The sequence below is a fragment of the Oncorhynchus mykiss genome, chromosome 18 (genome assembly GCF_013265735.2).
Source record: "Oncorhynchus mykiss isolate Arlee chromosome 18, USDA_OmykA_1.1, whole genome shotgun sequence".
NCBI classification, from domain to species: domain Eukaryota; kingdom Metazoa; phylum Chordata; class Actinopteri; order Salmoniformes; family Salmonidae; genus Oncorhynchus; species Oncorhynchus mykiss.
Genome location: NC_048582.1, coordinates 69,519,020 through 69,534,928, shown reverse-complemented (window position 1 = coordinate 69,534,928; position 15,909 = coordinate 69,519,020). Strand labels below are relative to the sequence as shown.

At 39.2% G+C, this 15,909-nt stretch overlaps 1 protein-coding gene across 2 annotated transcripts in view; it reads right to left on the bottom strand.

Annotated features, from left to right (window-relative positions):
* Positions 1–15,702, bottom strand: part of LOC110496907 (protein FAM91A1) — a 94,316-nt gene extending 78,614 nt beyond the window's left edge. For both annotated transcript variants that reach the window (XM_036953635.1, XM_036953636.1), the window contains exons 1-2: positions 15,425–15,702; positions 13,616–13,700 (exon numbers count right to left, since the gene is read on the bottom strand). In XM_036953635.1, the coding sequence (XP_036809530.1) occupies positions 13,616–13,700; positions 15,425–15,496 (157 nt within the window). In that variant the 5' untranslated portion in view covers positions 15,497–15,702. The remainder of the gene's footprint in view (positions 1–13,615; positions 13,701–15,424) is intronic.
* Positions 15,703–15,909: the final 207 nt, after the last annotated feature.

Sequence of the window (15,909 nt, the reverse complement as noted above, 5' to 3'; positions counted from 1 at the left end):
CAGACAGGGACTGATAAGGACAGAGACAGTCAGATGTGGTAGGACAGACACTCAGATCAGATAGGGACAGGGCAGGACAGACACTCATATCAGATAGGGACAGGGCAGGACAGAGACACTCAGATCAGATAGGGACAGGGCAGGACAGACACTCAGATCAGATAGGGACAGGGCAGGACAGACACTCATATCAGATAGGGAAAGGGCAGGACAGAGACACTCATATCAGATAGGGACAGGGCAGGACAGACACTCATATCAGATAGGGACAGGGCAGGACAGACACTCATATCAGATAGGGAAAGGGCAGGACAGAGACACTCATATCAGATAGGGACAGGGCAGGACAGACACTCAGATCAGATAGGGACAGGGCAGGACAGACACTCAGATCAGATAGGGACAGGGCAGGACAGACACTCAGATCAGATAGGGACAGGGCAGGACAGACACTCAGATCAGATAGGGACAGGGCAGGACAGACACTCATATCAGATAGGGAAAGGGCAGGACAGACACTCAGATCAGATAGGGACAGGGCAGGACAGACACTCAGATCAGATAGGGACAGGGCAGGACAGACACTCAGATCAGATAGGGACAGGGCAGGACAGAGACACTCAGATCAGATAGGGACAGGGCAGGACAGAGACACTCAGATCAGATAGGGACAGGGCAGGACAGACACTCATATCAGATAGGGACAGGGCAGGACAGACACTCAGATCAGATAGGGACAGGGCTGGACAGACACTCAGATCAGATAGGGACAGGGCAGGACAGACACTCATATCAGATAGGGAAAGGGCAGGAAAGAACACTCAGATCAGATAGGGACAGGGCAGGACAGACACTCATATCAGATAGGGAAAGGGCAGGACAGAGACACTCAGATCAGATAGGGACAGGGCAGGACAGACACTCAGATCAGATAGGGACAGGGCAGGACAGACACTCAGATCAGATAGGGACAGGGCAGGACAGACACTCAGATCAGATAGGGACAGGGCAGGACAGAGACACTCAGATCAGATAGGGACAGGGCAGGACAGACACTCATATCAGATAGGGACAGGGCAGGACAGACACTCAGATCAGATAGGGACAGGGCAGGACAGACACTCAGATCAGATAGGGACAGGGCAGGACAGACACTCAGATCAGATAGGGACAGGGCAGGACAGACACTCATATCAGATAGGGACAGGGCAGGACAGACACTCAGATCAGATAGGGACAGGGCAGGACAGACACTCAGATCAGATAGGGACAGGGCAGGACAGACACTCAGATCAGATAGGGACAGGGCAGGACAGACCCTTAGATCAGATAGGGACAGGGCAGGACAGACACTCAGATCAGATAGGGACAGGGCAGGACAGACACTCAGATCAGATAGGGACAGGGCAGGACAGACACTCAGATCAGATAGGGACAGGGCAGGACAGACACTCAGATCAGATAGGGACAGGGCAGGACAGACACTCAGATCAGATAGGGACAGGGCAGGACAGACACTCAGATCAGATAGGGACAGGGCAGGACAGACACTCAGATCAGATAGGGACAGGGCAGGACAGACACTCAGATCAGATAGGGACAGGGCAGGACAGACACTCAGATCAGATAGGGACAGGGCAGGACAGACACTCAGATCAGATAGGGACAGGGCAGGACAGACACTCATATCAGATAGGGACAGGGCAGGACAGACACTCAGATCAGATAGGGACAGGGCAGGACAGACACTCAGATCAGATAGGGACAGGGCAGGACAGACACTCAGATCAGATAGGGACAGGGCAGGACAGACACTCATATCAGATAGGGACAGGGCAGGACAGACACTCAGATCAGATAGGGACAGGGCAGGACAGACACTCATATCAGATAGGGAGTAGTGGTTCACCTGTTTCCCTGCAACTCCAAAAGATATGATTAAAATGGTTTAGAAAAACATTTTCGGGATGGTAAACTGTTACCAACAATCACCACAATGAAAACTAGACAGGCAGGAAGAAATGTCATGGAATGGGCCCCATTGATTTAGGTATAATGTTTTAGTTACTCAGGTAGCATAAGCCATGGCAAAATGTGTGGAATTGCACTGCTGCAATGGGCAGGGTAGGAAAGCTGTGATTCAGAAAGAACAGACCGTGTATCAAGCATCTCAGAGGAAGAGTGTTGATCTCATTGACTGTGATCCAAAAGGCACAACTGATCTTAAAATCAGCACTCTAACTCCACAGATGCAGGTGTGTCCCACTGTCAGTCCACCAGAACTACCCATGTTCCTTTAAAGGTGTGTCCCACTGTCAGTCTATCAGAACTACCCCTGTTCCTTTAAAGGTGTGTCCCACTGTCAGTCTATCAGAACTACCCATGTTCCTTTAAAGGTGTGTCCCACTGTCAGTCTATCAGAACTACCCCTGTTCCTTTAAAGGTGTGTCCCACTGTCAGTCTATCAGAACTACCCCTGTTCCTTTAAAGGTGTGTCCCACTGTCAGTCTATCAGAACTACCCCTGTTCCTTTAAAGGTGTGTCCCACTGTCAGTCCATCAGAACTACCCCTGTTCCTTTAAAGGTGTGTCCCACTGTCAGTCCACCAGAACTACCCCTGTTCCTTTAAAGGTGTGTCCCACTGTCAGTCCACCAGAACTACCCCTGTTCCTTTAAAGGTGTGTCCCACTGTCAGTCTATCAGAACTACCCCTGTTCCTTTAAAGGTGTGTCCCACTGTCAGTCTATCAGAACTACCCCTGTTCCTTTAAAGGTGTGTCCCACTGTCAGTCCATCAGAACTACCCCTGTTCCTTTAAAGGTGTGTCCCACTGTCAGTCTATCAGAACTACCCCTGTTCCTTTAAAGGTGTGTCCCACTGTCAGTCTATCAGAACTACCCCTGTTCCTTTAAAGGTGTGTCCCACTGTCAGAACTACCCCTGTTCCTTTAAAGGTGTTTAAAGTATTGTTTTACTCACTTCATATGTATATACTGTATTCTAGTCAGGGTTCATCCTATATAACTACTGCTGTCCACACCTGTTCTATCTATGTACTGTATTCTAGTCAGGGTTCATCCTATATAACTACTGCTGTCCACACCTGTTCTATCTATGTACTGTATTCTAGTCAGGGTTCATCCTGCTGTCCACTTCATATGTATATACTGTATTCTAGTCATGGTTCATCCTATATAACTACTGCTGTCCACTTCATATGTATATACTGTATTCTAGTCATGGTTCATCCTGCTGTCCACTTCATATGTATATACTGTATTCTAGTCATGGTTCATCCTATATAACTACTGCTGTCCACTTCATATGTATATACTGTATTCTAGTCATGGTTCATCCTGCTGTCCACTTCATATGTAAATACTGTATTCTAGTCAGGGTTCATCCTGCTGTCCACTTCATATGTATATACTGTATTCTAGTCATGGTTCATCCTATATAACTACTGCTGTCCACTTCATATGTATATACTGTATTCTAGTCATGGTTCATCCTATATAACTACTGCTGTCCACTTCATATGTATATACTGTATTCTAGTCATGGTTCATCCTGCTGTCCACTTCATATGTAAATACTGTATTCTAGTCAGGGTTCATCCTGCTGTCCACTTCATATGTAAATACTGTATTCTAGTCAGGGTTCATCCTGCTGTCCACTTCATATGTAAATACTGTATTCTAGTCATGGTTCATCCCATATAACTACTGCTGTCCACTTCATATGTATATACTGTATTCTAGTCATGGTTCATCCTATATAACTACTGTTGTCCACTTCATATGTATATACTGTATTCTAGTCATGGTTCATCCTATATAACTACTGTTGTCCACTTCATATGTATATACTGTATTCTAGTCATGGTTCATCCTATATAACTACTGCTGTCCACTTCATATGTATATACTGTATTCTAGTCATGGTTCATCCTATATAACTACTGCTGTCCACTTCATATGTATATACTGTATTCTAGTCATGGTTCATCCTGCTGTCCACTTCATATGTATATACTGTATTCTAGTCAGGGTTCATCCTATATAACTACTGCTGTCCACTTCATATGTATATACTGTATTCTAGTCATGGTTCATCCTGCTGTCCACTTCATATGTATATACTGTATTCTAGTCATGGTTCATCCTATATAACTACTGCTGTCCACACCTGTTCTATCTATGTACTGTATTCTAGTCATGGTTCATCCTGCTGTCCACTTCATATGTATATACTGTATTCTAGTCATGGTTCATCCTATATAACTACTGCTGTCCACTTCATATGTATATACTGTATTCTAGTCATGGTTCATCCTGCTGTCCACTTCATATGTATATACTGTATTCTAGTCATGGTTCATCCTATATAACTACTGCTGTCCACTTCATATGTATATACTGTATTCTAGTCATGGTTCATCCTATATAACTACTGCTGTCCACTTCATATGTATATACTGTATTCTAGTCATGGTTCATCCTATATAACTACTGCTGTCCACACCTGTTCTATCTATGTACTGTATTCTAGTCATGGTTCATCCTGCTGTCCACTTCATATGTATATACTGTATTCTAGTCAGGGTTCATCCTATATAACTACTGCTGTCCACACCTGTTCTATCTATGTACTGTATTCTAGTCATGGTTCATCCTATATAACTACTGCTGTCCACTTCATATGTACAGTGCCTTGCGAAAGTATTCGGCCCCCTTGAACTTTGCGACCTTTTGCCACATTTCAGGCTTCAAACATAAAGATATAAAACTGTATTTTTTTGTGAAGAATCAACAACAAGTGGGACACAATCATGAAGTGGAACGACATTTATTGGATATTTCAAACTTTTTTAACAAATCAGAAACTGAAAAATTGGGCGTGCAAAATTATTCAGCCCCTTCACTTTCAGTGCAGCAAACTCTCTCCAGAAGTTCAGTGAGGATCTCTGAATGATCCAATGTTGACCTAAATGACTAATGATGATAAATACAATCCACCTGTGTGTAATCAAGTCTCCGTATAAATGCACCTGCACTGTGATAGTCTCAGAGGTCCGTCAAAAGCGCAGAGAGCATCATGAAGAACAAGGAACACACCAGGCAGGTCCGAGATACTGTTGTGAAGAAGTTTAAAGCCGGATTTGGATACAAAAAGATTTCCCAAGCCTTAAACATCCCAAGGAGCACTGTGCAAGCGATAATATTGAAATGGAAGGAGTATCAGACCACTGCAAATCTACCAAGACCTGGCCGTCCCTCTAAACTTTCAGCTCATACAAGGAGAAGACTGATCAGAGATGCAGCCAAGAGGCCCATGATCACTCTGGATGAACTGCAGAGATCTACAGCTGAGGTGGGAGACTCTGTCCATAGGACAACAATCAGTCGTATATTGCACAAATCTGGCCTTTATGGAAGAGTGGCAAGAAAGCCATTTCTTAAAGATATCCATAAAAAGTGTTGTTTAAAGTTTGCCACAAGCCACCTGGGAGACACACCAAACATGTGGAAGAAGGTGCTCTGGTCAGATGAAACCAAAATTGAACTTTTTGGCAACAATGTAAAACGTTATGTTTGGCGTAAAAGCAACACAGCTGAACACACCATCCCCACTGTCAAACATGGTGGTGGCAGCATCATGGTTTGGGCCTGCTTTTCTTCAGCAGGGACAGGGAAGATGGTTAAAATTGATGGGAAGATGGATGGAGCCAAATACAGGACCATTGGAAGAAAACCTGATGGAGTCTGCAAAAGACCTGAGACTGGGACGGAGATTTGTCTTCCAACAAGACAATGATCCAAAACATAAAGCAAAATCTACAATGGAATGGTTCAAAAATAAACATATCCAGGTGTTAGAATTGCCAAGTCAAAGTCCAGACCTGAATCCAATCGAGAATCTGTGGAAAGAACTGAAAACTGCTGTTCACAAATGCTCTCCATCCAACCTCACTGAGCTCGAGCTGTTTTGCAAGGAGGAATGGGAAAACATTTCAGTCTCTCGATGTGCAAAACTGATAGAGACATACCCCAAGCGACTTACAGCTGTAATCGTAGCAAAAGGTGGCGCTACAAAGTATTAACTTAAGGGGGCTGAATAATTTTGCACGCCCAATTTTTCAGATTTTGATTTGTTAAAAAAGTTTGAAATATCCAATAAATGTCGTTCCACTTCATGATTGTGTCCCACTTGTTGTTGATTCTTCACAAAAAAATACAGTTTTATATCTTTATGTTTGAAGCCTGAAATGTGGCAAAAGGTCGCAAAGTTCAAGGGGGCCGAATACTTTCGCAAGGCACTGTATATACTGTATTCTAGTCATGGTTCATCCTATATAACTACTGCTGTCCACTTCATATGTATATACTGTATTCTAGTCATGGTTCATCCTATATAACTACTGCTGTCCACTTCATATGTATATACTGTATTCTAGTCATGGTTCATCCTATATAACTACTGCTGTCCACTTCATATGTATATACTGTATTCTAGTCAGGGTTCATCCTATATAACTACTGCTGTCCACACCTGTTCTATCTATATACTGTATTCTAGTCAGGGTTCATCCTATATAACTACTGCTGTCCACTTCATATGTATATACTGTATTCTAGTCATGGTTCATCCTATATAACTACTGTTGTCCACTTCATATGTATATACTGTATTCTAGTCATGGTTCATCCTATATAACTACTGCTGTCCACTTCATATGTATATACTGTATTCTAGTCATGGTTCATCCTATATAACTACTGCTGTCCACTTCATATGTATATACTGTATTCTAGTCATGGTTCATCCTGCTGTCCACTTCATATGTATATACTGTATTCTAGTCATGGTTCATCCTATATAACTACTGCTGTCCACTTCATATGTATATACTGTATTCTAGTCATGGTTCATCCTGCTGTCCACTTCATATGTATATACTGTATTCTAGTCATGGTTCATCCTATATAACTACTGCTGTCCACTTCATATGTATATACTGTATTCTAGTCATGGTTCATCCTATATAACTACTGCTGTCCACTTCATATGTATATACTGTATTCTAGTCATGGTTCATCCTATATAACTACTGTTGTCCACTTCATATGTATATACTGTATTCTAGTCATGGTTCATCCTATATAACTACTGCTGTCCACTTCATATGTATATACTGTATTCTAGTCATGGTTCATCCTGCTGTCCACTTCATATGTATATACTGTATTCTAGTCATGGTTCATCCTGCTGTCCACTTCATATGTATATACTGTATTCTAGTCATGGTTCATCCTATATAACTACTGCTGTCCACTTCATATGTATATACTGTATTCTAGTCATGGTTCATCCTATATAACTACTGCTGTCCACTTCATATGTATATACTGTATTCTAGTCATGGTTCATCCTGCTGTCCACTTCATATGTATATACTGTATTCTAGTCATGGTTCATCCTATATAACTACTGCTGTCCACTTCATATGTATATACTGTATTCTAGTCATGGTTCATCCTATATAACTACTGCTGTCCACTTCATATGTATATACTGTATTCTAGTCATGGTTCATCCTGCTGTCCACTTCATATGTATATACTGTATTCTAGTCATGGTTCATCCTATATAACTACTGCTGTCCACTTCATATGTATATACTGTATTCTAGTCATGGTTCATCCTGCTGTCCACTTCATATGTATATACTGTATTCTAGTCATGGTTCATCCTATATAACTACTGCTGTCCACTTCATATGTATATACTGTATTCTAGTCATGGTTCATCCTATATAACTACTGCTGTCCACTTCATATGTATATACTGTATTCTAGTCATGGTTCATCCTATATAACTACTGTTGTCCACTTCATATGTATATACTGTATTCTAGTCATGGTTCATCCTATATAACTACTGCTGTCCACTTCATATGTATATACTGTATTCTAGTCATGGTTCATCCTGCTGTCCACTTCATATGTATATACTGTATTCTAGTCATGGTTCATCCTGCTGTCCACTTCATATGTATATACTGTATTCTAGTCATGGTTCATCCTATATAACTACTGCTGTCCACTTCATATGTATATACTGTATTCTAGTCATGGTTCATCCTATATAACTACTGCTGTCCACTTCATATGTATATACTGTATTCTAGTCATGGTTCATCCTGCTGTCCACTTCATATGTATATACTGTATTCTAGTCATGGTTCATCCTGCTGTCCACTTCATATGTATATACTGTATTCTAGTCATGGTTCATCCTATATAACTACTGCTGTCCACTTCATATGTATATACTGTATTCTAGTCATGGTTCATCCTATATAACTACTGCTGTCCACTTCATATGTATATACTGTATTCTAGTCATGGTTCATCCTATATAACTACTGCTGTCCACTTCATATGTAAATACTGTATTCTAGTCATGGTTCATCCTATATAACTACTGCTGTCCACTTCATATGTATATACTGTATTCTAGTCATGGTTCATCCTATATAACTACTGCTGTCCACTTCATATGTAAATACTGTATTCTAGTCAGGGTTCATCCTGCTGTCCACTTCATATGTAAATACTGTATTCTAGTCAGGGTTCATCCTATATAACTACTGCTGTCCACTTCATATGTATATACTGTATTCTAGTCATGGTTCATCCTATATAACTACTGTTGTCCACTTCATATGTATATACTGTATTCTAGTCATGGTTCATCCTATATAACTACTGTTGTCCACTTCATATGTATATACTGTATTCTAGTCATGGTTCATCCTATATAACTACTGCTGTCCACTTCATATGTATATACTGTATTCTAGTCATGGTTCATCCCATATAACTACTGCTGTCCACTTCATATGTATATACTGTATTCTAGTCATGGTTCATCCTATATAACTACTGCTGTCCACTTCATATGTATATACTGTATTCTAGTCATGGTTCATCCTATATAACTACTGCTGTCCACACCTGTTCTATCTATGTACTGTATTCTAGTCATGGTTCATCCTGCTGTCCACTTCATATGTAAATACTGTATTCTAGTCAGGGTTCATCCTGCTGTCCACTTCATATGTAAATACTGTATTCTAGTCATGGTTCATCCCATATAACTACTGCTGTCCACTTCATATGTATATACTGTATTCTAGTCATGGTTCATCCTATATAACTACTGTTGTCCACTTCATATGTATATACTGTATTCTAGTCATGGTTCATCCTATATAACTACTGTTGTCCACTTCATATGTATATACTGTATTCTAGTCATGGTTCATCCTATATAACTACTGCTGTCCACTTCATATGTATATACTGTATTCTAGTCATGGTTCATCCTATATAACTACTGCTGTCCACTTCATATGTATATACTGTATTCTAGTCATGGTTCATCCTGCTGTCCACTTCATATGTATATACTGTATTCTAGTCAGGGTTCATCCTGCTGTCCACTTCATATGTATATACTGTATTCTAGTCATGGTTCATCCTATATAACTACTGCTGTCCACTTCATATGTATATACTGTATTCTAGTCATGGTTCATCCTATATAACTACTGTTGTCCACTTCATATGTATATACTGTATTCTAGTCATGGTTCATCCTATATAACTACTGCTGTCCACTTCATATGTATATACTGTATTCTAGTCATGGTTCATCCTATATAACTACTGCTGTCCACTTCATATGTATATACTGTATTCTAGTCATGGTTCATCCTATATAACTACTGTTGTCCACTTCATATGTATATACTGTATTCTAGTCATGGTTCATCCCATATAACTACTGCTGTCCACTTCATATGTATATACTGTATTCTAGTCATGGTTCATCCTATATAACTACTGTTGTCCACTTCATATGTATATACTGTATTCTAGTCATGGTTCATCCTATATAACTACTGCTGTCCACTTCATATGTATATACTGTATTCTAGTCATGGTTCATCCTGCTGTCCACTTCATATGTATATACTGTATTCTAGTCATGGTTCATCCTATATAACTACTGCTGTCCACTTCATATGTATATACTGTATTCTAGTCATGGTTCATCCTATATAACTACTGCTGTCCACTTCATATGTATATACTGTATTCTAGTCATGGTTCATCCTGCTGTCCACTTCATATGTATATACTGTATTCTAGTCATGGTTCATCCTATATAACTACTGTTGTCCACTTCATATGTATATACTGTATTCTAGTCATGGTTCATCCCATATAACTACTGCTGTCCACTTCATATGTATATACTGTATTCTAGTCATGGTTCATCCTATATAACTACTGTTGTCCACTTCATATGTATATACTGTATTCTAGTCATGGTTCATCCTATATAACTACTGCTGTCCACTTCATATGTATATACTGTATTCTAGTCATGGTTCATCCTGCTGTCCACTTCATATGTATATACTGTATTCTAGTCATGGTTCATCCTATATAACTACTGCTGTCCACTTCATATGTAAATACTGTATTCTAGTCATGGTTCATCCTATATAACTACTGCTGTCCACTTCATATGTATATACTGTATTCTAGTCATGGTTCATCCTATATAACTACTGCTGTCCACTTCATATGTATATACTGTATTCTAGTCATGGTTCATCCCATATAACTACTGCTGTCCACTTCATATGTATATACTGTATTCTAGTCATGGTTCATCCCATATAACTACTGCTGTCCACTTCATATGTATATACTGTATTCTAGTCATGGTTCATCCTATATAACTACTGTTGTCCACTTCATATGTATATACTGTATTCTAGTCATGGTTCATCCTATATAACTACTGCTGTCCACTTCATATGTATATACTGTATTCTAGTCATGGTTCATCCTATATAACTACTGCTGTCCACTTCATATGTATATACTGTATTCTAGTCATGGTTCATCCTATATAACTACTGTTGTCCACTTCATATGTATATACTGTATTCTAGTCATGGTTCATCCCATATAACTACTGCTGTCCACTTCATATGTATATACTGTATTCTAGTCATGGTTCATCCTATATAACTACTGTTGTCCACTTCATATGTATATACTGTATTCTAGTCATGGTTCATCCTATATAACTACTGCTGTCCACTTCATATGTATATACTGTATTCTAGTCATGGTTCATCCTGCTGTCCACTTCATATGTATATACTGTATTCTAGTCATGGTTCATCCTATATAACTACTGCTGTCCACTTCATATGTATATACTGTATTCTAGTCATGGTTCATCCTATATAACTACTGCTGTCCACTTCATATGTATATACTGTATTCTAGTCATGGTTCATCCTGCTGTCCACTTCATATGTATATACTGTATTCTAGTCATGGTTCATCCTATATAACTACTGTTGTCCACTTCATATGTATATACTGTATTCTAGTCATGGTTCATCCCATATAACTACTGCTGTCCACTTCATATGTATATACTGTATTCTAGTCATGGTTCATCCTATATAACTACTGTTGTCCACTTCATATGTATATACTGTATTCTAGTCATGGTTCATCCTATATAACTACTGCTGTCCACTTCATATGTATATACTGTATTCTAGTCATGGTTCATCCTGCTGTCCACTTCATATGTATATACTGTATTCTAGTCATGGTTCATCCTATATAACTACTGCTGTCCACTTCATATGTATATACTGTATTCTAGTCATGGTTCATCCTATATAACTACTGCTGTCCACTTCATATGTATATACTGTATTCTAGTCATGGTTCATCCCATATAACTACTGCTGTCCACTTCATATGTATATACTGTATTCTAGTCATGGTTCATCCCATATAACTACTGCTGTCCACTTCATATGTATATACTGTATTCTAGTCATGGTTCATCCTATATAACTACTGCTGTCCACACCTGTTCTATCTATGTACTGTATTCTAGTCAGGGTTCATCCTATATAACTACTGCTGTCCACACCTGTTCTATCTATGTACTGTATTCTAGTCAGGGTTCATCCTATATAACTACTGCTGTCCACACCTGTTCTATCTATGTACTGTATTCTAGTCAGGGTTCATCCTATATAACTACTGCTGTCCACACCTGTTCTATCTATGTACTGTATTCTAGTCAGGGTTCATCCTATATAACTACTGCTGTCCACACCTGTTCTATCTATGTACTGTATTCTAGTCAGGGTTCATCCTATATAACTACTGCTGTCCACACCTGTTCTATCTATATACTGTATTCTAGTCAGGGTTCATCCTATATAACTACTGCTGTCCACACCTGTTCTATCTATGTACTGTCCATAGTGTCTATGGGCAGCATGATATGTATTATTATTTATATACAGTGGATTCGGAAAGTATTCAGACCCCTTGACTTTTTCCACATTTTGTTAGGTTACGGCCTTATTCTAAAATTGATATATATATATATATATATATATCAATCTACACACAATTATGCATAATGACAAAGCAAAAACAGGTTTCTAGAACTCTTTGCTAAGTTATTAAAATAAAAAAATGGAAAGAACACATTTACATAAGTATTAAGTTCCTTTACACAGTACTGTGTTGAAGCACCTTTGGCAGTGATTACAGCCTTGAGTTTTCGTAGGTATGACGCAACAAGCTTGGCACAGTCTCTAAATGTCGTTGAGTGGCCCAGCCAGACCACGGACTTGAACCCGATCGAACATCTCTGGAGAGACCTAATTAGCTGTGCAGCGACGCTCCCCTTCTAACCTGACAGAGCGTGAGAGGACCTGCAGAGAAGAATGAGAGAAACTCCCCAAATACAGGTGTGCCAAGCTTGTAGCGTCATACCCAAGAAGACTCGAGGCTGTAATCGCTGCCAAAGGTGCTTCAACAAAGTACTGAGTAAAGGGTCTGAATACTTATGTAAATGTCAGTTCAGTTTTTTTTATATACAGAAGCAGAAATGTCTAAAAAAAACTGTTTTTGCTTTGTCATTATGGAGTATTGTGTGTAGATTGAGGAGGGGAAAAAATTATGTAATCAATTTTAGAATATGGCTGTAACGTAACAAAATGTGGAAAAAGTCAAGGGGTCTGAATACTTTCCTAATGCACTGAATATATTTATATTCCCGTCTCTGACAATGCTCGCTATATTTCTTAATATTTTTTTGTATATATTTTGGATTATGTGTGTATTGTTTTATTGTTATTGCTAGGTATTACTGTTGCAGCTAGAAACACAAGAATGTTGATGCTCCTGCGATAACAATTGCAAAACTGTGTACGCGACCAATAAACTTTGATTTGAGGCCTGGGTCTATGGACCGTTAGTATTGGCCTACCAGACAATAACAGATGATTTCAGATACATGTCAATGTAATAATGCATTTATACCGAGCAATAAATGATTTATGATTGGTTATAATTGAATGGATATAAGTGTATGGGATATGAGCCTCTGCTCGCACTGAAAAATGGTGTGGATATTATAGTCTACGGCATTGTTATTCTGACAAGCCTGACTCCTCCCATGCTGACTCCTCCCATGCTGACTCACCTAGGTTATTGCGGAACCTTAGCTGGTTGCGGATACTGTACAACTGCACATGTTTCTCATATTCACGCTGCGAGTTCCCAACACTCTGTAAATGAAAACAGGACATTGAGATCAATTAATATACGGAAACATATACAGTAACTCAGTAGAAACATATACAGTAACTCAGTAGGCATGATTGCATACAGTAAGTATTATACCACATATGTCTCAAGTTATGAGGGAGCGTGCTGTTGGCGTGCTGAGTGCAGGAATGTCCACCAGAGCTGTTGCCAGAGAAGATAAATGTTCATTTCTCTACCATAAGCCACCTGTCGTTTTACAGAATTTGGCATTACCAACTGGCCTCACAACCGCAGACCACGTGTAACCACGGCAGCCCAGGACCTCATCATGTTAAATGTATATTTTTGTTTAGTAGTTACTCCACTTCATGGGATTAATGTTCCCACACGGACCTATTTCCATGTTACAGCGCGTGTTTAACAGAAAATAACTGACGGAAGACAGAGTGGACTACCTGTGCTAATTAACAACAACAAAAAAGGTAACTGTAATCCATTACCAGCAAAAATATTGTTATCAGATTACATATACTTTTAAAAAACGAGATGATTACTTTGAGGATTCACTTATTTTGTATAATTTTTTTTAACCAGTGGACAAACAGTGAAAAATGCGCTCTTGCAACACCTGCATGGTGTGGACACCAGCCTATGGAATACAAGTGGGGCTTTTATTGCTCAATCTAATTCATGCTGACAAAGAAATTCATCCATAGGCCTAACGTAGACATGCTCAAACCCACCCACTTTTGATAGATTTAAAAGGGCCAATCTGTAGTTGCTACATCCATTTTTGGACTTGTAAATTATACATATTAATGTAAAGATATAGTTTAATCACATTATTATATGTCGTAGAAAGTGATGGGTTAGAATAAACCTACAGAACCAACCCATAAAGTAAAATTTAAACATCCATGTATGGCCAGCTATGTAAACTTTAACATTAATCTATCCTGCAATAGATGTGGTTCAATTGGTAACATACATTTATGTATTCTTCTAATGCCTCTTAAGGGGAAAGTAATCTAAAAGTAACTGAATGTAATCAAATTACGTTACCGAGTTTGGGTAATCCAAAAGTGACGTTACTGATTACAATTTTGGACAGGTAACTAGAAACTAACGGATTACATTTAGCAAGTAACCTACCCAACCCTATTAGTTCAATCAATCAAATGTATTTATAAAGCCCTTTTTACATCAGCTGATGTCCTAAAGTGCTGTACAGAAACCCAGTCTAAAACCCTAAACAGAAAGCAATGCACATGTAGAAACATCTCCAAACGCTCGTGTGTAAACGGAAAACCTAGGCTACAAACATGTTGTCAATAAAACAATAATGTCTGCTGCAATGGAGTTAAAACAGTGTCCAGTAAGTGTATTATTTTACATTTGTGAAATGATTTTGATGTTATATGAAAGTAGAGGGATTTATGTTTTAAGAACCATACCGCAATTGTTTCACTGTTAGATGGACTATTTGGCTGTTTTGGTTTCCAGAATCACTTAGTCCTTCAAACAGAACATGTCAGGTCCTTGGACTAAGAAGTAAGGTTACTGGGCTAGACAGCTACCTAGCTAACGGAGCTGTGTGCTTTAGTGATGCTTTCAGGTTATTGACCAAATCACTGTTGTTGCAGATGCGCCGGAGACTCATCAGCTATTTATAAACCCACGGAGAACGTTAACGGACAGATGTAGCTGGCCAGCTGTGGCAAAACGTGTCAGCAAGATCACATACCTGTTTGACATTTGCTGGTAGCTTGTTCCACGGATAATTCTGCCTAATGTGGAATTCAACGTCTGTGTTCATTGCTTGAGTGAATATGGATCCACGATACGACGAACTATAGTCCAAGATAACTATATCTCTCGAAACATCAAAAATCGACAAAAATGTACTTGATAATTCAAAACGTTTCCTATCTGAAGATAACTAATTTTCCTTTTTAATAAATATCCACTTCCTTGTTGTATTATCGTCACGTTTTTGGGCTACATTCGTCACTTCCGTCCAAGACGTGACCAACGGATGATGATTGGTCGATGAGGGACTGCAGTTGAAGTGTACACTGATAAAAATGAGTGTTGCATCAAACTCAATGGAAATGTTTTTGTGTCAATTAAGAAAATCATACGGTTGGCTCCCTTCCAGCAATGTGTACTGACCTTGTAAAGTAAATGTCCATAATTATTCTTAAAGTCGAGCATAATGCTCATATAAAC